We start from the raw sequence: 26,294 nt of genomic DNA on the forward strand, positions 1-26,294 counted from the left end.
TGACCTACCAGTATTAGCCATATGCTATTGGGAAAGGGGTAGAAAAATTCTTGCCTTTAAACTGATGGTTTAAAGCTTCCATTGCTGGCCCTGATATGTGATATTGAACCGTAAACCTTTCATTGGTAGAAGACTGAATATTGCCCATCTTGAGCCATGGGCCTATGTAATTTTGGAAGAGAAATCCCACACTTTGGGGGAATAGAAAGAAACATGTCTTTTATTGCTCAGTACTGTGGAATGTTAGAATAAGTCCCAGGAGGAGATTCATTTATGGGGCGAGTGCAAGTGAAATGAGTTGTATGATAAATGTGGTTTATCACATAGATTTTACCATATGTCTGCTATATAAACAATGTTACCAAGATTCCCAAGGTGCAGGGAAAACACTTCTCAGAGATATTCACAGAGACAAAATTTCAGACTGTGAAGATAAATGTTTATAACAAACTTAAGGACTAAAATGTGTTGGGAAAAGATTACATAAAAATTCACCCTTCATTCCTTTAGCGCAAAGGATGAAACAGGTATGCCTCTCTATACTTTCTGTCAGTGCATACCGAGTAGGAGAAGCAGGAGCCACACACAGGATGGACTGTAACACTTCACCCTTCCCTCCCTACTTCCTGGAAAAACAGTGAGAGTTTATTCAATTCCTTTGTTGTTCCTTCTCTCATCCTCATAATCATTATAGTTTGAGCTCCCACAAATCTGTCCATCTGCTCCCAGGATGTGCCTGTATTACGTAGTGTCTTTGAATGTCTTTGATCCTTGCTTTACCTTTTTTTTTTCTCCTTTATTGCATGCTAAATAGTTGTTTTCCTAGGTTCCGCTATACAAATCCTCATGGCAGATGAGACACTGATATAGCTCTTTTAACAGTCATGCGTCTTCACATAAAAATCATGTATTTCTCCAAAATGCTGCAAGTTTCCCTAGGATCCACTGGAGCAGCAAACGCTTGCCAAGCCAAAAAAGTGATAGCTTTCTGTGTATGTTAATAAACAGAAATGAACTTTAAAAAACTTCCTTCAGTAACACCAGCTTTTAGTGCAAAAGGTGTACCTGTTACTGCTGAGTTGCCCCACCCACTCTTGATATTTATCCATTATTTTCATCACATGATTTTAACTTGCCACTCCAAGAATATCTTGAACAGAATTAAAGTACCAGCTACAGAGAAACAGTCTTTCCCACCCACTGCTCAAAACCTGCCACAAGCCTTATGAGTGTCAGATGAAATAGACATGAATCTAGAGCTGATCCTGCAGCAGGGACCATGGAAGCCCAGATAGGATCTAACTACTGTGGAACTGGGCCACATGTATTACAGTTTCAACGCACTGAATATATGGGAGACAGTTTTCTAGTCATGCAGTTTCTGATACTGCAGAATGTCTTTTTTTATGTCTCATAACAGAAGGGCATTCGCATTCTTCATCCTGAAATTATGTCACACTGCTTGGTGGTTGTATAGACATGCTGTTTTTGCAGGAGTGACTTCCACAGACTTCTGAACTGTCACTTCCATCCCTTATGATTATCTCTTGTTTTGCTTTGAACATTAATGGAACAAAGCCTTCGCTGTCTGCAGTGAGAACAATCCAAGAAGAACCTATAAAGAAATTGAGCATTAAAGAAAATGAACGTACTGATGTGATTACATACAATATACAATCACACTTTAAAAGTCCAGCACATTAGCCTTCCTTTTCCTCAGCATTAAAACCTTGTCTATACTAGCAAAATTCATATCTGGCAATCCACTGTAAGTGAAGCTTCTCCAATGGTAACATTAATGGAAGTCCTAGTGTACAAAGGGCTCCGGCATTTTTACTAACCCTGCTCAGTGATAGTGAAAAACAAATTCAGTTTTTGCTAATGTGGATGTCCCCTAAGCACCCCCACTTTCCTCCTCAAAACTTTTTTGTCTAGCCTTCCACAACTAACCTATGCTCCAACGCCATCTACTTCTGCTCATCCATCTGCTCATTCCCTCCTCCCAAATGATGAAGAAATGACAAAAATTAAAATAAATTATTAAGAAACTACCTATGCTATATTTGTTTTGGGGATAAATAGAAACTTCCATCTCCAGGGCTTTCAATCCAGCACTGTTCAGCAGCTCTAAATTCAGGTGACATGCAGAAGAAAAAAAATGACTTTGTACTTTTCCCCACTCCTAATTATGATTAGGGCTGTCGATTAATCACAGCTAACTCACATGATTAACTCAAAAAAAAAATAATCGCGTTTAAAAAAATTAATCATGATTAATCACAGTTTTAATCACACTGTTAAACAGTAGAATACCAATTGAAATGTATTAAATATTTTGAATGTTTTTCCACATTTTCATATCTATTATATTCTGTGTTGTAATTGAAATCAAAGTGCATATTATTTTTTATTACAATATTTACACTGTAAAAATGATAAACAAAAGAAATAGTATTTTTCAATTCACCTCATACAAGTACTGAAGTACAATCTTTGTCGTGAAAGTGCAGCTTATAAATGTAGATTTTTTGTTACATAACTGCACTCAAAAACAAAACAATGTAAAACTTCAGAGCCTACAAGTCCACTCAGTCCTACTTCTTGTTCAGCCAATTGCTAAGACAAACAAGTTTGTTTACATTTACAGGAGATAATGTTGCCCTCTTTTTATTTACAATTTCACCTAAAAGTGAGAAGAGGCATTTGCATGGCACTTTTGTAGGCGGCATTGCAAGGTATTTATGTGGCAGATATGCTAAATATTCGTATGCCCCTTCATGCTTCAGCCACCATTCCAGAGGACGTGCTTCCATGCTGATAATGCTCGTTAAAAAAAAATGCGTTAATTAAATTTGTGACTGAACTCCTTTGGGAGTGGGGGTGGGAATTGTACGTCCCCTGCTCTGTTTTACCCGCATTCTGGCATATATTTCATGTTATAGCAGTCTCAGATAATGACCCAGCACATGTTCATTTTAAGAACACTTTCACTGCAGATTTCACAAAATGCAAAGGTAGCAATGTGAGATTTCTAAAGATAGCTACAGCACTTGACCCAAGATTTAAGAATCTGAAGTGCCTTCCCAAAATCTGAGAGGGATGAGGCGTTGAGCATGTTTTCAGAAGTCTTAAAAGAGCAACACTCCGATGCGGAAACTACAGAACCTGAACCACCAAAAAAGAAAATCTGCTGGTGGCATCTAACTCAGATAATGAAAATGAACATGCGTCTGTCCGCACTGCTTGGATTGTTATTGAGCAGAACCGTCATCAGCATGGACACATGTCCCCGGGAATGGTGGTTGAAGCATGAAGGGACATATGAATCTTTAGCGCATCTGGCAGGTAAATATCTTGCGACGCCGGCTACAACGGTCCCATGAGAATGCCTGTTCTCACTTTCAGGTGACATTGTAAACAAGAAGTGGACATTATCTCCTGCAAATGTAAACAAACTTGTTTGTCTGAGCTACTGGCTGAACAAGAAGTAGGACTGAGTGGACTTTGTTTTATTTTTGAATGCAGTTTTTTTGTACATAACTGTACATTTGTAAGTTTCAACTTTCATGATAACGAGGTTGCACTACAGTACTTGTATTAGGTGAATTGAAAAAGGCTATTTCTTTTGTTTTTTTACAGTGCATATACTTGTAATAAAAAATAAATATAAAGTGAGCACTGTACACTTTGTATTCCATGTTGTAATTGAAATCAATATATTTGAAAATGTAGAAAACATCCAATATTAAAATAAATGGTATTCTATTATTAACAGTGCGATTAATCGCACGATTAATGTTTTCAATCACTTGACAGCCCTAATTATGATATAAAGAGGTCTTGAAAGGATCCCATTTTCATATGTCTGTTTTTTATTATTGCTTGGTTTTTACCTTAGAAATATCAGGAATGTCAAGTCTTGTTCTTAGTGGGTTTGTGGGATGACTTTTTAGAGGTCTCAGAAATGTGGATTTTGAGCTTTCTTACTCCTCAGTTGAAGAGGTGGGTTGTTGAATCTCTGACAAAGATGTATTTTCTCCCAAGTGTTTCTCGGGCATTTGTATTAAATAGGTGATAACAATAACAACAAGATTTTTAAACAGACTGAATAAAAATCACTTTCCCTCTCAATTAATTAGGTTTCACTTGTATAGTATTTCTGAAATCATAAATCTACTAGTTTGCCAGATGTCCACAGATTCTCAGGAAAATATAGGGTAGACAGATCTGAATTTCTAATGTTTAAAAAAAAGCAGAAAAAAAGAAATAAAAAAAGAAAATCAAAACCATTCAGGTTTGCTTCATGCATCATATAGATGCAGAAAATAATACAAATCCATTTTCTTTCCTTTGTAAATCACGTTTTAAAATAAAGCAATATTTACTGTGTATGTTTCCTGCTAGTGGGTCTTTTCCTTAATGGGCTACCCATTAGGTTATCCTAGGACATAACATACACATATATAACAATTTGTCTGTATATCCTTTGTTTTATTCAGTTGGACATTTCAGAAGAAAGAGCACTGACAGCAGTACCACTCTGGGAACCTGTGTGTGCCATATTATTGATAAGGCCTACTTGTCCTGTAATTATGGAATAGAGGACCTTGAATAGCATCATTTGATATATAGGAAGGTAGGTTATGTTTCATTGCGTATATTTTAATAGTTCTTATACATTTTGCTTTTCTACACAAAATGAAAAAGATTATGGAAAAAGGAAGTATAAAAACCCTAAAATGCTGTGCTTGATTTTTTTTTTCAGTTGCAACATTGTGTATTTGGCAAAGCGAAATCTCCTTTCTTTATGCTATTAACTAAGCACTTTCACAAGCTGCTTCACTATTTCATGTTGTCATGTCACCTATAACGTCATAAGAAGATTGTCATTCCCAACCATGAACCTTTAATCTTTTTCTGTTAATACCTTCTTTCTAATTCTGGACAGACTTTGGAGTCCATAAACTAGAGGGCTGTAATTGGAAATGCTGCCACACAAATCAACAGAACTACATTATCAGCCAAACTGATAAAACCTGCTTTTTTATTATTCTCTTGTGAGTTTTTATCCCTATTCATCTGAAAGTTTGAAAAATCACAATTGCAATAAGTTAACACTCGTGTTATATTATATCCCACAAAATGTTTTGTTACTTAGAGATAGGGTGGTGCAAAAAGTAATGTTAAAAATACGCTTTTACCTTGCATAATTATTACAGATGACCTGCAGAAGACTGAGACCTCCAAATATGTGCTGTTACCAATGCTGTATTTGACAGGCTATATTTAGCGAGGGTAATGGCATTATGCTACTGGACTTAAGCATTTAGGGCAAGGCTAAGTTCATTCCTGATGCAATTCCATTCATTTCAGTGGGTTTGCATCAGTATGAATTTGGCCCACTGTTGCAGATTAGCATTTCAAAATGTTAATTCAAAAGAAAAAAATTTGGAAACCATCGCTGCAAACTAAGGACATTTGTCAAAGTGTCCCATCTAATTATGTGGCGTTAGAGGATGGGATGGAGCTGAGTAACATTTTTGTTAACCCTTCAGTGTACTTTGTGTTTTGTTGCAAACTGGAAAAATCACCCCACATTTGTGGTACAGTCTGCTAATGTTCACAAACATGTCACTTGTGCCCAGGCCATCTGATGGTTTTGTGTCAAAACTATGCAAAACTTGTGGTTTTACAGGGTTTCAATGCAAAACGAGGTGAAACTCAGCAATTTTGATGGATTATACTTTGAGCTTTGCAGCTCACCTAAATCCCAAACTCAAAGGAAAATTCAGGGAGCGCAACCTCCCCCCACCCCCGGTCAGTTCTTCAATTGATTGAAGAATCACATAAATCCCTCTGCTCTGAATCTGGTAAATTTTGCATGGTTTGAGAGGGATTCTTGGTTCAACAATTCCCTTTGTTCTTTACAAACAGACTCCTTTTTTGAAGAGTGTAACAGCACACTGGACAGAAGAGACATCTGGAGGTGCTTCCGTGTTGTGGAATTTGTCTTCTGTAAAACCTGGGGCATCAAAATGAAGAGAGTCGATGTTAACTAAACTATCAGCCTTTCTATAGGCTGAAAAGAGGCTCTCTCTCAGGCTTTCTTGTTCATTTTCATAATAATCTCTCCATGTCTTTTTTTTATTATTATTTTTAATTAAACAGGTGAATTTGGTGCTCTTAAAATCAAGAACTGGTAGTGCTGGCCAAAGATGGGAATTCATCCCCTCCTCCCCATGCTAAAGCCACTTTGTGTTGCTGCAAAGGGATCTCTGAAAATACCAATTCCATAGAGGGCCTCCCCAGTAGGTGAACAGTTGGCATAGTTGCCTCTATTCCACCACCTGCAGCCACCTCCAGTGTAAAAGGTATGCTGATAAAGGGAGAGATGTCTTATGTCCCACCCATGCTTGGCTGCTAGAGCTACCCAGAGAGACCATTGCAGCCAGGGTACAAGTTAAAGCAGCCCAAGACCAAACCAGTTTCAGGGATCCCCAGTGTCAGGGAGACACCATTCTCAGTTTTTGCACTGGTCTCAGCATCAGCACCAGGATGAATCAGGCCCAGTGTAAGCAGCTGCTGGGCAGATTTTCCTACGCTAGTCTGTCCTCACTGACAGCACCCGTGCCATCCCTCTGCTGGTCTCTGTTTAGCAGTGAGCTGCCAATCATAGCATATTACATAGTCAGGAAGGTTTCTAAGGTACAGAATGGAAGTTTTGGTCAAAATGAGAGAGAGAGAGAGAATCCCGTCCCAGAATAGCCAATAGCCTGGTAGATATGGGAGAGCCAAGTTCAAGTATCTCATTCAGAGCAGGGGTTTAAACCTAGGTTTCCCTCATCCTAGGTGAGTGCCCTAACGACTAGGCTATTGGGGCCAGGATTGCTTTGGCTCTCTGAACATTTTTGAAATGTTGAAAATTTTCATAGGACAGGAAAATCATCTCCCACCCAGCTCTAATTATGAGGAATATTTTTATTTGTTGGTGGCAACTGGGCTGGGAGGTAGGAATTTATTGTTGGGTGTCCCTGTGGGAGGGAAGCCACTCAAAGAGATCACAGCTACAGACCAAGGCAAACATTTATAATGTATAGAACGTATGATAAAACAAGCCACAGAAACCATTTCAGAGGAGAGGAGGAGAAATAAATGCCCTGCGGTGGCTGAGAAGCCGATAAACATTTGCAGACAAGGATTGGATAGTTCAGGGACCAGGGAGAAGATTTTCCTGGCTCCTCCCCATCTTTACAAATAAATCACTGGTGGAAGGTAAAGAGAAGAGTTTGGCAGATTAGAACTCCTGCGCTAATTTTAGATTACACTAATCCCAAGAATTTCCAGACATAAAAAGTGTAATATCCCAGGAATGATTCCCCCCCCCCCAACCTCTCGTATCATCAGGTACATGGCATGTTTGTGGAAAGGGGTAAAGATGCCAAAAGGCTTTAAAAGGAAGCATCCCTGTTTACAAAGAACTGATTGCTCTGATTTGGGGGCAGCATGGCAGGGCACACTTGCTCTTCATAGAATCATAGACTATTACAGTTGGAAGGGACCTCAGGCGGTCATCTAGTCCAACCCCCTGCTCAAAGCAGGACCAATCCCCAACTAAATCATCCCAGCCAGGGCTTTGTCAAGCCTGACTTTAAAAACTTCTAAGGAAGCAGATTCCACCACCTCCCTAGGTAACCCATTCGAGTGCTTCACCACCCTCCTAGTGAAAAAGTTTTTCCTAATATCCAACCTAAACCTCCCCCACTGCCACTTGAGACCATTACTACTTGTTCTGTCATTGCCTCCTTACTCTGTCTTGCCTCTGCTTAAGTCCACAAACAGCTCAAAGACATTTTTGCTGGTAAAACACCCCATGCAATTTACAATATTTATAATTTACAATATTGCTTTCCACCATCCTTATACTCTGTACAGCCTTACTTACACCTACTGTCCTAGGGAGTCTTCAGCTCCTGAGGTAAGCAGGGAAGAGTAATCAATCCAATCAGTCAGTCTCTCTCTCTCTCTCTACTTCCTTCCATCCCACTTCCTTCCTGTGCCTTTTGTACCATTTGCCTAACGGCCTAATTAGCCTCTTAGTTCTCTCCAGCCCGTCAGTTAGGCACAACTCTTCTTAATGAGGTCTTCTCTGGGGTAATTAGATCCGCAGTGACCAGAGTGCTGGCTTAGGTGCTGTTGCCCAGCACTCTGTCATAGGCAGCTATGCAATCATCCCTAACATTTAAGTACACCTCTACCCCGATATAACGCGACCCGATACAACACAAATTCAGATATAACGCACTGCTCCGGGGGCGGGGGCTGCACAGTCTGGCGGATCAAAGCAAGTTCGATATAACGCGGTTTCACCTATAATGCGGTAAGATTTTTTTGGCTCCTGAGGACAGCGTTATATCGGGGTAGAGGTGTAATTTTGGGAGATGTTCTGACAGGGGTACTAGAACAAATTTTATAGTGGTGTGCTGATGATGGAAACCAGGTGTTTGGTGTTTGTTATTACTACTTCAAGCCAGGACTACTAGATTCTGCCATGTTTCAGACAAGAAAAACAAGGGCTTATTGGGAAAAATGTCAAAATACCTATATATGTTTCCAAGTACAACTTTGATATTGAAAGTGTCGTCTGTAACCCAGCCACCAGAAATATACAGAACATACCATGTTTCATTTCAATAATGGGTAGATCAAAAAGCTGCTGGACTAAATTCAGATGGATCTTGCCATCACAAAGGAGAACAGTTCTTGTTTCTTCAGCAACAGCTCCATTTGAGAAATACTTCTGCGGACACATACAGGTAAAAGAAAAGGTCATGTTAGAATACTATCCACTTTTTACTTCAAGAATCAGGCCCTACAGCTCCTTTATCATTTTGGGTTTTCATCTTCTCTTTCCTCCCAACAATGTATCTATATATTTATGGGAATAAGGCACCCATATTTAATTGCAATATTACAGGTTCTGTCTCTGCTGCTTGCTTCAGAGTTAGAGTCTCTAGGAACACATAAAGACCAAGAGTAGTGACCACACATACATTCACCAGTACAAAGTCTAGTCTATTTTAAAAGTTTTAAGTTATGATTACCCAAGCACATAGAAATTCTATAGAGACCTATGCACAAGTTACAAATATAGTTATACGCACATTCTTAACAACAGTGTTAGGGTCCGATGGGTCTCTCATGGCTTGATCATCAGTAGAGGGATGGTTCCTGCTGGAGTCTCCCAGAGGGAGCTCAGTTTTCCAATTCTGGGCATCCTCTATTTATAATGTGATTCTGTCTACACCTACATTCTGCGTGTGTCAATAAAAGTGTCCACCCTCTTTTCTCTTATTGGTCAGTGTCCCCTGGAAACTTAAGGGACCCCAATTTTCTATAGGCTGTGTAAGTTCCCTTTGTTCTCATTAGCATTGATGCACAACCTGTATCCCGTGGTTTAACACATGTGTCTGATATACCTGAAATACCTTTACGGTATTTTTATGATCTAATATTAATCTTCTGAGTAATTTTGTGCAATTTTACCAGTTGGTACCTCTTTCCGCATAATCTTAGGGCATCGAGTTATTTCTTGGTCACTTATGTCATTGTTTCTTGTCTCCAACACCTAAGATAGCTAAGCTAAAGTCTTGCAGGCCTCAACCTACAGGTCTTGTGTTTCAGCTTGTCTTACTCATGTGTACTTGGTTCCTTACTTACTGAGTTCCTCTAAATACTGATCAATCTTATACTTTTATAATCCTACAAATTAACTCTAATTATCATACAATGAATATATGTAACATAACAAATTGATTAATCATAACATCACACAATAAATGAATACTAAGCTAAAATCATTGGCTACAACATGCAGCTCAAAACTGCACCAGCTTCTTTGATGCCATATTGCCTTGCAAATTTAACTACTCCTGGGGGAATTCAGCGCTACTGCACATGCACAGAATTTATGTTCCCTGCAGATTTCTTTGCTTCCTCGCAGAAAAATGACTTTCTGACAGGGAAGCAAAGGGAAGCCACGAGAGTAGTCATGCGACCCTTCCTAGCAGTGTGTTTCAGGTGCCCAGAGCAGCCAGCAGAGAGGTAAGTCACTATGGGGCAGGGGGCAGAACTGAGGAAGACCCAGGTGGTGGATCCTATCCTGCGCTGGGCTCAGAGCTGGGGAGGACGGGACTTCCTCTTCCCATGCATGGCATCCGGGGCCGGGTCAGACACACCCCCGGATTTCTCCCTTAGCTTCAGGAAGTTCTGCAAACTCCCTCGCCCCCCCCTTCCTGCATCCATCGCTCCTCAGCTGCAGGGGGAGGGATCCCTGTACAGGGAGCTGCTCCCCCATCCACCCAACCCCTGTGCATCCAGACCCATTCATACCCAGACCTTCCCGCCGAGCCCCACACACCCCTCACTCAGAACTCCCCCAATAAGCTCCCTGCACCTGGACCACCCCTATAAGCCACCCGGCTCCCCACCCCACTGAGCCCCAACCAGCTGAACCTGGATCCCCACCCCACTGAGCCCCACTCCCCCAGCATCTGGACCACCCACTGAGCTCCCCACACCCAGACCTCCTGCCAAGTTCTATCCCCACACACCCAGACCCCCCCCCGAGCCCCAACCACTTTCATCTGGACCCCCCTGCAGAGTCCCTTTACCATTGCACCCAGAACCCCCCAACAAGCCCCTGTGCATCCAGATCCCCCCTGCCCTTGGATCCCCACACACTAAACCCCTCAACACTTGGATCCTGCCTTGATGAGCCTGCCAGCCCCACACCTGGTACACCTAGTAGGGAGAGGAAGAGCCATGGGGTGTTTCTGGGGCAGGCCTGGTCCTTGTGCTGTGTCAGAGTTGGGTACAGCCTCACCACTGAATACGTGTCCTGGTGGGGGAGCTGCACAGTGATCTCCCACCTCTGTGCAGCCAGTGGCCTGTGCTCCCCAATGCCATGCTGGAGCCTCCACATTTATTTGACAAATAAAATTTGCAGAATTTTAAAATATTGTGTGCTCAGAATTTATTTATTTTTTGGTGCAGAATTTTTAATTTTTTGGCACAGAATGCCCTCAGGAGTATGTAATGTACTGGGCCATGTGTATAAGTGTCTGTCCTCTTCTGGGTGAATTTCAGTCCTGCTTAAGTGGGTCTGATCATGTCATCCACTAGTGATTAGCCTACAGAGCTTACAAGCCTAATGCTACTACAACTAATAAGCAGTCTCCTTAATTCCAGTTGTACAGGTATGTGTTTGTCACACATTTGGCCCCAATACAATCCATCTCACAGCTCTAGCAGAACAGAGGGACTGTAGATCTGCCCTAATCAGGCAGCTGGGGAATCTGTCTTGGCATGTCTGGTACAGCTTTCTAAGGAGGGGTGGAACTTATACTGGGAGCCAAACCAGACAAACCAGAGAATGGGGGAGTATAAAGATGGCATACAGCCAGCCTTGTCCTCCTCTTTGGTGCTGTGTTGGGTGGACTTTAGCTGGACTAAGGACTGAGGCCTCTGAATTCTGTTCCTACTGATGACCGCCCATTTTAGTCCAGATCCACAGAGATATTTAGGCTCCCAACTTTCATCAAAGTCAATAGAAATTAGGAGCCTAAATACCTCTGTGAATCCGAGCCCAAGTCCACAACACCACAGCATGAGGAACAGCTGATGATTGTAAAGTCTAAGTAGCTATGTAATTGATAGATATGCTTATATATAATTTGCTGTCCACTATTATTCAGAGACAAATTTCAGCATTACTGCTTTTCAAGTGACACTCTGCCATTATTAAATATCTATGGTTTGGATTATTTCCCCCTAAAACATACTACTGTATTTTTCTACTTTGAAGTTCACTTTATTTCCTGCCCTTATTTTCCATTACTTTAGAACCTATTTTATTCCTCTGGCATCACCTGTGTTTGCAACACCTCCCAATTTAACATAATCTTCTAATTTAATTACTATGCTGTTGACCCCTTCCTCCAACTTTTCCTTTTGTGTATTCAACATGAAACCAACTGCAGCACTGTAACATTTTAGGACAGAAAGAAGAGACACCATCTACCCTAGACCTAATTTGGGTTCTGCTCTAGTTAGTGTTTGCACTTTGTATCCTTTGATATTTCTTCTTGATGTCAAACTTCTTTTTAAATCAGTTCACAGCTGCATCTTCTATTTCTGTACTGAGTAATCTGTTCCACATGTTAATTAACCTTTGGCTTAAATAAATGTCTCCTAATCTCCTTTAATGCTCAATTCTTAGTTTCTATTCAAGCTCTCTTGCTGCTTTTGATTCTGTCCACATCTCAAACAGTTTTTCTGCAGCCACGTGCTCTTTACCCTGCAGCGTTTTAAACCCTTCCTAAACCACGTAGTCTCTTTTCTTTCATTGCAGCACATTAAATCCTCCTGGTTTTCAGGTAACCACACTGGGTTATAAATACCATCACAGTGCCACTGAACTTCTGTGAAATTACCTTTTCCCCATTCTATTTTAAATAACTCATGCAGATGAGTAGCTTAATATTATTTAATTTGTGTATTATGGTTGCTCTGAGAGGTCCTATTAGGATAGGTACTGTACAAATGTCTCTAAATTAAAAAAAAATCCCTGCAGATATTTGTATTCTTGTCCCCATGCTAAAAATAATTAGCAATTTGTTATTGTGTAATGACTGGAAGAAAAAAATCCAAGTAATTTGAAATACTTCAAATAAGTCCCCTTTCAGTCTTTTCCTTTCTGATCTTAAACCACTGGTAATTTCTTTAATCTTTGTTTGTAGCCATAATTTATGAGACCTCTTCCCTGGTCATTTTAGTTCCCCTGAAGTTCTTGCTTTTCTTTTTAGTAATACTATATTGCACTTAGATTTATACACAGGGTTCAAGAGACTTAATTTTCAGCAATGGGTATAATGAGTGTCCCTGCAGACCTTTGCAAAAAATTGATATTTGCATATGCAGAACAGATATTTGTGCACAAAAGCAAAGTGGTGGGGGTTTTTTTTTGTTCTTATGAGCTTGTACGATTCAAACACTGCCACATTTTGCCTGAATACTGGTAGAAACAAAAAAACGTTGTCTGATTTGCTCTTGCATCAATAACTTATAAACAATGATGGGCCTGAGCTGAAAAATTCTGACCCAACGGTGATCCTTCATAGAATTTGAGGGGTTTTGGATGTAGTGGAGGCCCATTTCTTCATACCAGTTATCTTCAAGTCAAGAATGATCAAGACAAATTCATCCCAGCTCCATGTCAACTGACTACAAATCAGTTGATTATAATTAGTGAAGTTATGTTAGGGATGAAGTTGGTGCATTATGTTTTTTGCTTAATCCTGCCAGATCTTATTGTAGCCTCCCCCAAGAAGTGAATCACAATTTTATAGTATGACCCACTCTTTATAAAACCACATGGACGGTCTTAGATCACGCTGCTCCGTCCAAGATCCCTTATCTGATTCCTACCCATGATTTTACATATTTTCCTTGTACAGATTTCAGAAATCCAGGTCTTCAGTTTCAGGTTTTTTTTCTTTTCAGTGCTTTTAAACATTAGTGTTACATTAGTCTCTCTCCAGTGGTCAGGCACTTCTGTTTATAGAGATAAATTAATCTCTGTTACCTGTTATGTCTGACTGTTGGAGAATTCTGTTAGATCATGGGCTTCCTCTGTTTTTAATTGCTCCAAATTATTTCAGCCTCTTCTGATTTATCATTTAGTTTAAGTAACAATAATGCACCTTTTCTTTGAGGAACACATAATGCTTTACATACATTAATCAATTTAGCCTCATAACATTCTTGAGAGGTAGTTGATTATTATTCCCATTTTATAGATGATGAAACCAAGGCACAGAGAAATTAAGTGATTTACTGAAGCCCATACAGGTAATTTGTGGCAGTGTAGAGAATAGAACCAAGATCTCATGCCTCTCACCCTTGTGCTTTAACCCCAAGATCATTTTTCCTCCAATTCCATCAAGTTTCACTGTCTGTTCCTAGAAGCTGTATCTCTGATTCTGATGTATTGCTCTCTCTAGGAGGCTAAAAGGGCTTGTAGTTTTCAGTTTCAAAGTCTTTACTGTAAACTGCTTTATCCATAAACAAAGTTTATTGGAGGACTAAGGGGATACGTATACAGAAGTGACAAATATTTCCAGATACTCAAGTGGATATTATCTGGCCAGGCTTCTTTTGGCCAACTTCCTTTAATGTATCTGGTTCCATCTCTCCCTCAACAAGAATCTGGCAACATGAGCAAACCTTTCCCTCATCTGTCGCAGCTTAACCGCCACCAGATTTTACAGCTTTGTAAAAGGATCACATAGCTTGCAGCCAGGCAGTCTCTGTACTGCCAACCCAAACTTTCCAAATTCATGAGTCAGGACCCAAAAATCACAAAGCTGCCTTCAAAATTTAAGATTTAAAAAAATGGATTGGATGTTTTTTCTTTTTGTTTTTGAACCTTTAGGGTACCCTCAAGTCACATGTTCAAGCTTTTCTCTGCAACCATGAGGGCTAGAAAACTTTTTTTTTTAAATGAAAGCTGAAAATCTCATGTAACCACATGCCTCAATGAGCTGAAGCTTTAAGTAAAACATTAAATAGCGCTAGACTCACAATAAAATTGCAAGAGTTGGCAACACTAATTTGCCTGCCACCTCCCAAAGAGCTATTGTTATTCTACCTTATTCTTCTCCCTTTCTTGACAGCTTTCCAGAAACTCAGCAGCTAATGGTTTTTTACTGCTGTCCTGGGTTCTGCTTCACTGAGCCTTCCTGAACAGGTAAATTTGTAATGTACGTGATAGGAAAAAGTTGAAATACTACATTTATACTATGGTAGATGTGCTATATCTTGACTAGGGCTGTCAACCGATTAAAAAAATTAATCACAATTAATTGCACTGTTAATAATAGAATACCATTTATTTAAATATTTTTGGATGTTTTCTACATTTTCAAATATATTGATTTCAATTACCACAAAGAATACGAAGTGTACAGTGCTCACTTTATATTATTATTTTTTATTAAAAATATTTGCACAGTAAAAAACAAAAGAAATAGTATTTTTCAATTCACCTAAAACAAGTACTGTAGTGCAATCTCTTTATCATGAAAGTTGAACTTACAAATGTACAGTTATGTACAAAAAAATGCACTCAAAAATAAAACAATTTAAAATTTTAGAGCCTCCACTCAGTCCTATTTCTTGTTCAGCCAATTGCTGAGACAAACATGTTTGTTTACATTTGCAGGAGTTAATGCTGCCCGCTTCTTGTTTACAATGTTACCTGAAAGTGACAACAGGTGTTTGCATGGCACAGTTGTAGTCGGCATCGCAAGATATTTATGTGCCAGATGAGCTAAAGATTCATATGTCCCTTCATGCTTCAACCACTCTTCCAGAGGACAGATGTCCATGCCGACGATGGGTTCTGCTTGATAATGATCCAAAGCAGTGCGGACTGACGCATGTTCATTTTCATTATCTGAGTCAGATGCCACCAGCAGAAAGTTGTTTTTCTTTTTTGGTGGTTCGGGTTCTCTAGTTTCCGCAACAGAGTGTTGCTCTTTTAAGACTTCTGAAAGTATGCTCCATGCCTCATCCCTCTCAGATTTTGGAAGGCACTTCAGATTCACTCACATTGGTGCCTTCTTTGCGTTTTGTCAAATCTGAAGTGAAAGTGTTCTTAAAATGAACATGTGCTGGGTCATCATCCGCGACTGCTATAACATGAAATATGCAGGTAAAACAGAGCAGGAGACATACAATTATTCCCCAAGGAGTGAGTGCAGTCACAAATTTAATTAACGCATTTTTTAAAATGAGCGTCATCAGCCTGGAAGCATGTCCTCTGGAATGGTGTCCGAAGCATGAAGAGGTATACGAATGTTTAGCTTATCTGGCACGTAAATTCCTTGCGATGCTGGCTACAAGAGTGCCATGTAAATGCCTGTTCTCACTTTCAGGTGACATTGTAAATAAGAAGCAGGCAGCATTATGTCCTGTAAATGTAAACAAACTTGTTTGTCTTAGCGATTGGCTGAACAAGAAGTAGGACAGCGTGGGCTTGAGGACTCTAAAGTTTTACATTGTTTTGATTTTTTGAGTGCAGTTATGTAACCAAAAAAAAATCTACATTTGTAAGTTGCACTTTCATGATAAAGATATTGCATTATGGTACTTGTATGATTTGAATTGAAAACTATTTCAATTGTTTATCGTTTTTATCATTAAAGACTAACAGATTTATTTGGGCATAAGCGTTCGTGGGTAAAAATCCCACTTCTTCAGATGTATCTTCACTCCATGCATCTGAAGAAGTGGGGTTTTTACCCACGAACGCTTATGCCCAAATAAATCTGTTAGTCTTTAAGGTGCCACCGGACTCCTTGTTCTTTTGTGGATACAGACTAACACGGCTACCCCTCTGATGCTTGACATTTTATCATTGTTTATCAATTCAGTATTTCTTTGTTTATCATTTTTACAGTGCAAATATTTGTAATAAAAAATAATATAAAATGAACACTGTACACTTTGTATTCTGTGTTGTAATTGAAATCAATATATTTGAAAATGTAGAAAAGCATCCAAAAATATTTAATAATTTTCAATTGGTATTCTATTTTTTAACAGTGCAATTAATACCAATCAATTTTTTTAATCCCGATTAATTTTTTTAAGTTAATCGCGTGAGTTAACTGCGATTAATCAACAGCCCTAATCTTGACTTTAGTAAGGCTTTTGATACTGTCTCGCATGACCTCGTCATAAACAAACTAGGGAAATACAACCTAGATGGAACTACTATAAGATGGGTGCATAACTGGTTGGAAACCCATCCTCAGACAGTAGTTATCAGTGGTTCACAGTCAGGCTGGAAGGACATATTGAGTGGGGTCCCACAGGGATCAATTCTGGGTCGGGTTCTGTTCATTATCTTCATAAATGATTTAGATAATGGCATACAGAATACACTTATAAATATTATGGACGATACCAAGCTGGGAGGGGTTGCAAGTGCTTTGAAGGATAGGATTAAAATTGAAAATGATCTTGACAAACTGGAGAAATAGTCTGAAGTAAATAGGATGAAATTCAATAAGGACAAATGCAAAGTACTAAATTTAGGAAGGAACTATCAGTTGCACACATACAAAATAGGAAATGACTGCCTAGGAAGGAGTACTGCAGAAAGGGATCTGGGGGTCATAGGTGATCACTAGCTAAATATGAGTCAACAGTGTAACACTTGCAAAACATGCAAACATCATTCTGGGATGTATTAGCAGGAGTGTTCTAAGCAAGACATGAGAAGTAATTCTTCCGCTCTGCTCTACACTGATTAGGCCTCAACTGGAATATTGTGTTCAGTTCTGGGCGCCGCATTTAAGGAAAGGTGTGGACAAATTAGAGAAAGTCCAGAGAAGAGCAACAAAAATGATTCAAGGTCTAGAAAACATGACCTATGAGGGAAGATTAAAAAAATTGGGTTTGTTTAATCTGGAGAAAAGAAGACTGTGAGGGGACTTGATAACAGTTTTCAAATACTACAATGTTGTTATAAGGAGGAGGGAGAAAAATTGTTCTCCTTAACCTCTGAGGCTAGGACAAGAAGCAATAGGCTTAAATTGCAGCAAGGGTGGTTTAGGTTGGACATTAGGAAAAATTTCCTGTCAGGATGGTTAAGCACTTGAATAAATTGCCCAGGGAGGTTGTGGAATCTCGATCATTGGAGATTTTTAAGAGCAGGTTAGACACCTGTCAGGCATGGTCTAGTTCAATTGTTCTCAAACTAGGGCCACCACTTGTTCAGGGAAAGCCCCTGGTGGGCCGGGCCAGTTTGTTTGAGAACCACTGGTCTAGATAATATGTATTCCTGCCATGAGTGCAGGGGACTGGACTAGATGACCTCTCAAGGTCCCTTCCAGTCCTACAATTCTATGATTCTATGATTAATGATTATTCTTTGCTACTGTCTTCCCCCATTCAGTGACAGGGCGTGTTCCTATCACACTAAGAATCTTTATTTTCTGAGTCATATTTGTCTCTTCCATTCATGAGTTTCTTTCACCAAACCTTAGGAGGTCTTGAGGAAAAACTATTATCTCAAATTATTTCTTGTTTCGAAAAGTGCAGGTTATTCAAAAGATAACATTATTCAAATCTGAAAATGAAGTGAGAGATCATAACCAGATATTGAAGTATGAATACAATCAAACCTCAAGAAATCTTGTAAGAAAATTGAGGAAAAGTGGTGTGCTAAATATATAAAAATTCTAAGGTCATTTCCAGTTGAGGGCTTGAAATGCACTAGCAGTAACTGTTTTCCAACACATGGCTGGGAGGCTACAGTGGTCAAGTCCATGCTATCTATTTGTAACATGTGAGCTAGTATATTTATGGGCGGAATTGTTTACTAAAGCAAAGAGCAAATAGGTTTTTAAAAGCCCTTGGATTACATGTCTTATCCAATTTGTTTGTACTATAAGTAAACAACATATTTTATCCCCACCCATCACTCTGCCAATATCTTCAACTCTATCCTTTCCTCTTCTTAACCCTTTTGCTTAATTTTAATCTTGTACATCCTCCTGTACCACCCACATTCATTCACCTTGGTACAAAGATCATCTCTATGAATTTAAGTCCAGCTACTGATGAGATGATGGTACAAATCAGTGTACACTGTCCACTCACAGTTGTGGGTAGCCCAGCTTACTACCTATGGACCAGATTGTGATACTCACTCACCTTAAATAGTGCTTTATTCCACCAATGATCCCATTAAAATCCATGGGGCATCTCATGTGTACATACTCCTTAGTGTCACTAAGAGTGGCAGAATCTGTTTCTATGGAAACAAGCTATGTAATGAAGAAAACATCCTTTTTTTTTTTTAAGGCAAAAAATTTGCTTCATTCTCCCCGATCTACCTACAGCCTAGTACCTTCCTCTATTTCTTTCAGCTGTAGTAAATCCATGAACCATTTTGATAATCAGGAGGGCAGTTTTGAATTGGATTGAAGAATAGAAAGGAAGCCATGAAAATGATGGAAGATAAAGGTGATGTGACTCTGCTTCCTGGAGTGACAGACTAGTCAGGCAGCCTGAAGTTTAGAGAGCAGAGATTTAGGAAGACCATAAAAAATGGAACTGCAGCAGTCAAGATAGGAGGTGATTAATGCTTGGATAAGGATGTAAGCAAAAGCAGAGAGGACATGGTAAGGACAAATTCTGATAATGTTCTGAAACTGGTGATAAGCAGAAATACAGAAATCCAAGGGAGATGTGGAAAGTAAAGTAACGTTGGAGGTTAAAGATGACTCTGAGATTGCTTGCTTTGGAAGCAAAGTTAAGGCCTGAGTTAAGGAAAGTGATAGCTGAATCAGAAACTTGGGGGCAAAAGAGGGCCATCTTACCCAAAAGAGAGTCTTCATTATTCTATGTATTCATTAATAGTCTCTGCTGTATTCATTAATAGAGTTATTATTGTGTAGCTCGGATCTAAAAGTCAAGACAGGAATATAAACAGCTTGGTATCCTATATGTCAAGGTGCTGAGTTCTTCTAGTGAGATATATGCACTGACTGCATTAGGAGTTGATGGTACTCAGCACCTCATGTACCCCTTCCAACCTGACCATCTTGCAGGATCATGCCTTTAGAGTTGATGGAGATGGAAATTTGGGTGCCATGTACAAAAGCCTTGAGACTTTATTACCAATAAAGAGATTAATTTAGTACCGCCAATCTCTCTCGCCTAATACTGTATACCTATTCCTTAGCTCATTCACTTTACTCCTCTAACCTTGGTCTCCTGTCTATCCTCTGTCCTTGCCTTCCCACTATTGTGTATAATCATGTCCCAGGTTTTGTTGTTGTTCCCTATACTCGTCTCATAACTTACTGTACAACCTTGCTTTTCTCTTTATTTTATAATTGATCAGGTCAGTGTACATGTACAGTGTCTGAAGGGTGCTTATACAAGTATAAATTGAATTCTATACACTATCAATGAGTGTTAAGTGGGAAATCATGATAGCTAATAATCCAAAATACATTTGGTTTTCTGTTTAATTTTGTGATATACCCTGTCAGTGATACCAATTTCTGAGACAATACTGCTTGTGAACAAAATGTGAGCTTAACAGTATTCTTCAAGTTACAGCAGATGAATCTTATCCCTGTTAGTGAGGTTTGCCTAAATGGCAGTCACCTGGAATCCTGATGGTCCAATTTCCTACTGTAATTAGTTTCTAAATGGGGCTAATTACTTGTTCTTTTTTTCTGCAGAGAAACTGAGTGATAAAATATCTTGTTGCAAAAAGCACTCTCCGAAACAAATCTATACCACATTATTTTACTTACTCTTTTTTTACTTATTTAATAAAAACCTGTTACTGAGTCTCTCTGCCTGCCCTCCCACAATACTCACAAAACCATTCATCTCTACATGATGCAGCTGCAATAATATATGAAGGCCTGGAAGAATTAGATTTTAATTTTTTTGTACTTTTGACAGATAATATTGCTGCTTGTTTTAAAGGTTTTAAAATATTTTTATCAATTTACATTTTCATAGTTGCAGGAAACTATGGGGAGGGGTCAGACAAGACAATTGTGTTTTTTTACAGCTATAAAGCTTTAACTTTTCAAATCTCAACATCTACTGTCATTAAATAATTGTTGTCTGACCATCAAATTGTCAATATCGTATCAAAATATACAAAGTAAATATCCTTAAATGAAACTCTAATAAGTTCACAAGCTGCATTTTTCTTACTTTGTCTGTCCGTACATTTTGATTATTATCAATGGAAATATTTTTTGTCTGCATGTGTACAGTGAAATTGATGTTTACCAGCATTTGCTGATAAAAATCTAATAGTTCCAAGCTTAAATATATGCTGTTCAAGGTGAATGATGGCATCACCTCTATAGCTGAAGGCTATTACACAAGCTACAATTGCGACAGCTCCAAAGTTTGAGTGGTCATCAGGGATCCCACTTTTCAGTGATAAAAACCCCAAAATTCTCTAATAAAAAAACCATAAAAATCCGCATTTGTCTGCGATTAAAATGAAACGCTGAACTTTAGTTTCCCTAGCCACAATATACGTAGGTATCAGTTGAACACATTATTGATATAGTTACAATTTTTAAGTTGACAGCTGAAGTCCTGCTGCATCCGGCTGACAGTCCACGCCCCGTCCATTCTCCTAATTATCCAAATTTTTGATGATCAGTTCTGGCCCTGGTCCCAATTAGATTAGATAATTGGGGTTTCACTGTATATGGGTTCCCCCCCCCCACAAAACGTAAAAACTAAAGATTCTCTGTAAAAGTGCAAATTCCACATTTTTCCAAGGCAAGCGGATTTCTAGGATCCCTGGTGATCATGGCTCTCGCCAGTGTCCGTAATTTACATAGGATATAAGCCCGGGGACTACTGAACAGACATAAGTGTCTCAGAAGTTACAGTTAGTATTGTCATGGCAAATCTGTAAAGAACATAGACTCCTCCTTACAGGTAGTGTAGCATTACTAAAACAAATACCATTTTTGGAACTTACTATTGGAGAGAAATGGAAATTGTTAAATAATTTAGATTCAAATTTATCTTAGACCATAGTTTTCTCAATAGTTTGGTGTATATTAACATTGTCACATAATAAAGTTCATAATTGGTCATTAATTACTGCTGGTTTTTACTTATAATGATTTAAACCTTACTTTTATGTTTTTAAGTAGCCCTATTGTTATATTGTGTTGTAGTTATTATTGAATGTATTTTATAATAAAGTACTGCCCAGATGCCTGCCTCAGTCAGGACTGGGCCCACATTGTGGTGAGTGCTGTACAAACCCATACAAAGACACAGACCTTGCAATGACTAGCTTACAAATAAATGCTGTACTACAGTATTACAGTACTGCAGTGTTACCTATATTTAGAATGTTTACCTCAGAAAGGTATTTATACATAAGGCAGCAAGGCCATTTCCTGAGCCTTTTGCTCGATGAATACAGAGCCTGGCTGTAACTCCATGGCTCAGCTGGTCTCTGAGCTCAGAGAGTGCTAATCAGCTCGTGAAGCAGGAACAAGACTCAGATGTCTGAATCCAAACTAATCAAAACATTTATTTTCTGAGAAAATTATTGGCGGTCTCTGAGGCAAAATATATCTCTGTCTGTCTGGACGTCTCTTTGCCATCAATCTCTTTTTCATTATCTTTGACCTCATATTGTGATCTTGCTACATCTCAGAAGCTAAAAAGGGTTAGACTAGGTCAGTACTTAGATGAGAGACCTTCAAAGAACACCTAAATGTGGAAGAAACCTATTCATTAAGCTGGAGAGACAAGGTGGGTGAGGGTAATATCTTTTGTTGGCCCAACTTCTGATAAAAGATATTACCTCACCAACCTTTGTCTCTCTCATATCCTGGGACTAACATGGCTACAACACTGCAAACATTCATTAAGTGGCTCTTTTTCTGAATTAGTTTAATGTGGTGTTGTCTTTGGATGAGCTAAGAAACCAACCTGTTCTTTTCGTAAACAAATAAATGCATTCTCCAAGGGGGTCAGGCTGGCATCGTTTTACCAGCACCAAATTCACTTGGATTTAAAAGAAAAGCAACCATATTTCTTACTACTTGTGCAAAAATAGGTATGTGCAATCAAGCACTTACGTCGTAATTCAAATCTTACGCCGGTGCTGGATCCCATAGCCTAAACTTCTATTTGGAAAAGAATTGGCACCACTCATTCTAACCCAAAAGAAGGGGCTTCTTGCAAGACAATGAGATAGTAAATGTTCAGAAGGCAAAAGAGCTTCAGTTCACTATAAGGCACAGAAGCTTACCTTTTGGTGAATATAACCCTAAAATATTTAAATTAGTACTTTTTTCTTTTTATATTGGAGTTTATGCAATATATTCAAGTTAAATTATTGACTAAACGAGATCAAACACTTTGCTTTCCCCCAGAGTGCCAACACATGAATACTCCAAAATGGCAAGAAAATAATTTCTAAAATGTTATGAATGATGTTTGAATCAAGTAATCACTTCCTTACAGGATGTGTAGAGGAAGATTCTCTCCTTGGATGTGCACGTGGCTGTCATTAGTGTAACAGGAAACCACTGGCGCACATCTGAGAATCAAATTTGACCCAGAGATATATAATTTTAATACCACTACATAATAAAAATTAATATCTTATATTTCCATAATGCCTTCCACACCAAAGGATCCTAAAGTATTTTCAAAAGCTACAAGATATACAAATAAATGTATCTAGTTTCCTATTATACTAATCTGAAGGGTGTCTCAATAATAATAATAATTAATTAATAATGGACCAAATATTGAAGTCCTTACTCAGTTAAAACTCTCACTGAAATCAATGGAAGTTTTGTCTGAATAAGGGCTAGATAAGGACTTGATGATTTGGTATATTACTTATTAATTAATAAAATAATTAGCAGTTAGGTACATACACATTTTTTAAAGAAATCGAGTTAAAATGGTAATATTTTTAAAAAAATTAAACTGTCCTGATGTGTAAATATTGTCAGTGAAAAACTAAACTAGAGTTGGGCCAAGTTGCAAAGTTCAGCTCTTTCCCATCTGAACTTTGCAAAAGTCTAGATCTAAAGTTTTGTTTCAGCCCATCAGAGATACTGGCTAGCTGCAAACTTTGGATCTGAACCCAGATCTGAACTTCATAGGCTTGTTGGTGGGAGTAGCTGTCACATCCAGTGGGAGTGTTTGTGGGCCCATCTCTACACTGAACTAACTCATTTACATCTGAGCAATGAAGGAAGAAAAGATCCTGATTTCTTATGCAGAATCTCCTATAAAATTCAGCCAACTGGTTGCAGAAATGCAAGTGATTGTTTCAATGGCATGTTATTTCACAACTCTGAATCAAGTTGAGTGTCAAGCTCTGATGAAATCCGCTAATTGGACTGTGAAAATTAAAATACATCCCCTTGCTTTAAAATAAAATGTTTAAAAAGAGAATTTTAAAAAAGCTACCTCATAAGAATGTTAAATTAATAAAAAATTACCTGATAAGTGATATGGACAAAAGGTGGCTCCTGAAAAGATGGATATGCTAGAGATAACCTCTTTCCATTTTTAGTGGAGTCTGTTAGTTCAGAAAGGTGCAGCTGTAACTCAGTGAAGCTGCCACAGAGTCTTTCTAGATTCCTGGATATGTGACTTGCTCCTTTTTCACTTGGCAAGTTGTTATTTTTAGGAGAAACAGAAATTTCTTGAAACACATCCAGCTGCACTTTAGGAGAAGCTGGTCTGTTGGAAAACCTGGTTGGTGTACCAAGTCCAAAGAGGGCCACTGACCGATTAATTGGCTCAACATCCAACGTTTCCAAAGCAATGGATGGGTCACCGGAGACCCTTTTTTCATCAAGGTCACTCACACTTGATGATGAGCTTCGTTCATAACTGGGACTCTTCACTTCTTCTATAAGTCTTCTCCTGCCACTAGAGGATTGAATTATAGTGCTACCTGGTATTAACAGCTCCCTGCTCAAGGGTTGATCTTCCATGGCAAGATTTTCAAAGAACTTCCGTTTTCCAAGAGTATTTATGGAAGATTCAAAATTAGAAAGCAGATTCTGGGTGGCATCCGACGGCGCTGAAAAATCTTCTTCAAATATTAATTCTTTGATCATTAAACGAATCATGTACCTTTCTGAACTTGAAGATGGAATGAGAGCAGGGTCAGTGAATTTCTGCTTTCCAATCAAAATCAACAAGAGTTTATCTGTCAAGAAGCACAAACCCTTCGGTCTTTCACTTTTCTCCAGTTGGATTTGTTGAATATTGGGCATGCAGGAAGAGGTTACCGAATAAACCAAAACAATGTTACAAGTATTGGAAGCTACTGCCACAGTCTGAGCTCTAGGGTCAAAAGCTATTATATCAGGGACCAGAATGCCTGGGATGCTGACTTTTCGGGTGGTCGTTACCTTTCTCTCAAAAGTCACCAAGATCAGGTATGAAGAGTCTTGATTGTTTCCTGGGACATAGTCCTTGCGTCTCAGAGGAATGAGAGGACTGGGATCAGATCTCCGATGGTTTGCAAGGATATGGGTCAAATCCACAGGACCTGATGAAGAAGAAGCTACTGAATCAACAGCCACTGATTTTTCTGAATCTATTGATTTTCTTCTTAGGTCCATGGAGTATTCCTCATCCCCAAGTGCCAGAGTAGACTGTGAAGTTAAAGAACCTGTTTCAGTACCAGCTGGCACATCAAAAGTAATGCCTGCATTTAAGCCGCAGATCTTATCTAATGGAAGCTCTGTGGCTACAGCAATTTGGAAATCTAAAGTAGCTTCTATAGCACAGATATAACCACCCACATCAAATATTGGGCAAAAGAAGCAAGCATTTAAAGCTTTCTGAGCATCATCCCATATGTAGGAATGAAGGGCACTGCCTATAGCAACCACTAAGCGATTACCATCTTTAGCCCAGCAAGCACAGTGGATGAGACCACTGCTTTTGATATCCGCCTTAACCCTGGAATTATCAGAACGAACAGCGTGTAAAACCGAGGCGTCCCGTTTAGTAAGCACAGCCAAAATATCCTTCTTGGGATGCCACACACAGCCCTGGGGAAGCATTGGGAATGGCTCACCCATTTCACAAGTCTGAGAAACCAAGAGCTTTTTCTTTTCCAAAATGTTATAGCTCAGCTGCCAAACAGTGACATGTTTTTTATGCTGGACAGCAAGCAGAGCTGGTGTGTCTGCAGCACAACATGAGCCCCAGTAAAGTCCATGAACATGTTCAAACTGACCAATGACACTTGAGTCACCAAACTTGAGTTCTCCGTGATGAAAATGTAAAGCAGTCAGTGCCACTTGCTTCCCATCTGTCCAGGCAATTCCGTGCACAGGATGTATGGCCTGATACAAGGCATTAAGGCCAGTTCTTAGAAGTTTTGCCTTTCCCAACTCCATCCTTTTAAACTTCCTCCCTAGAGGTGATTGTTCCAAGGTAAAAAATCCACAGGATTCATTTGAGCATCTTGATAAGGAAAACGAGTCCCTCGGCTGTTGAGTTGTTTCCCGGTAGGTGAATCAAGCTGATTTTTTTTCTAATAAGCAAGGAGCCTGAAATGCAAACTCCTTCACTCTGTGACTCTACAGCTGCTCTTCTAAGTATAAATCCAGGTGAAAGCTGCTTTTACTATGCTTTTCCCTGGGAGGAGTTATAATCTTCAT

The 26,294-nt window shown here is 39.1% G+C and overlaps 1 protein-coding gene across 1 annotated transcript; it reads right to left on the reverse strand.

Moving 5' to 3' along the window:
* Positions 1-1,448: 1,448 nt before the first annotated feature.
* LOC112102669 (WD repeat and coiled-coil-containing protein-like) lies at positions 1,449-26,030 on the reverse strand. Its single transcript, XM_029911881.1, has 3 exons — positions 24,108-26,030; positions 8,677-8,797; positions 1,449-1,615 (listed from the first exon to the last, which is right to left on the reverse strand). Exons 1-3 carry the CDS (start codon positions 26,028-26,030, stop codon positions 1,449-1,451), a joined length of 2,211 nt encoding a protein of 736 aa, XP_029767741.1.
* Between the last annotated feature and the right edge of the window lie 264 nt (positions 26,031-26,294).

This window comes from Terrapene carolina, unplaced genomic scaffold (assembly GCF_002925995.2).
Source record: "Terrapene carolina triunguis isolate 2854851 unplaced genomic scaffold, T_m_triunguis-2.0 Scaffold42, whole genome shotgun sequence".
Classification (NCBI taxonomy): Eukaryota; Metazoa; Chordata; order Testudines; family Emydidae; genus Terrapene; species Terrapene triunguis.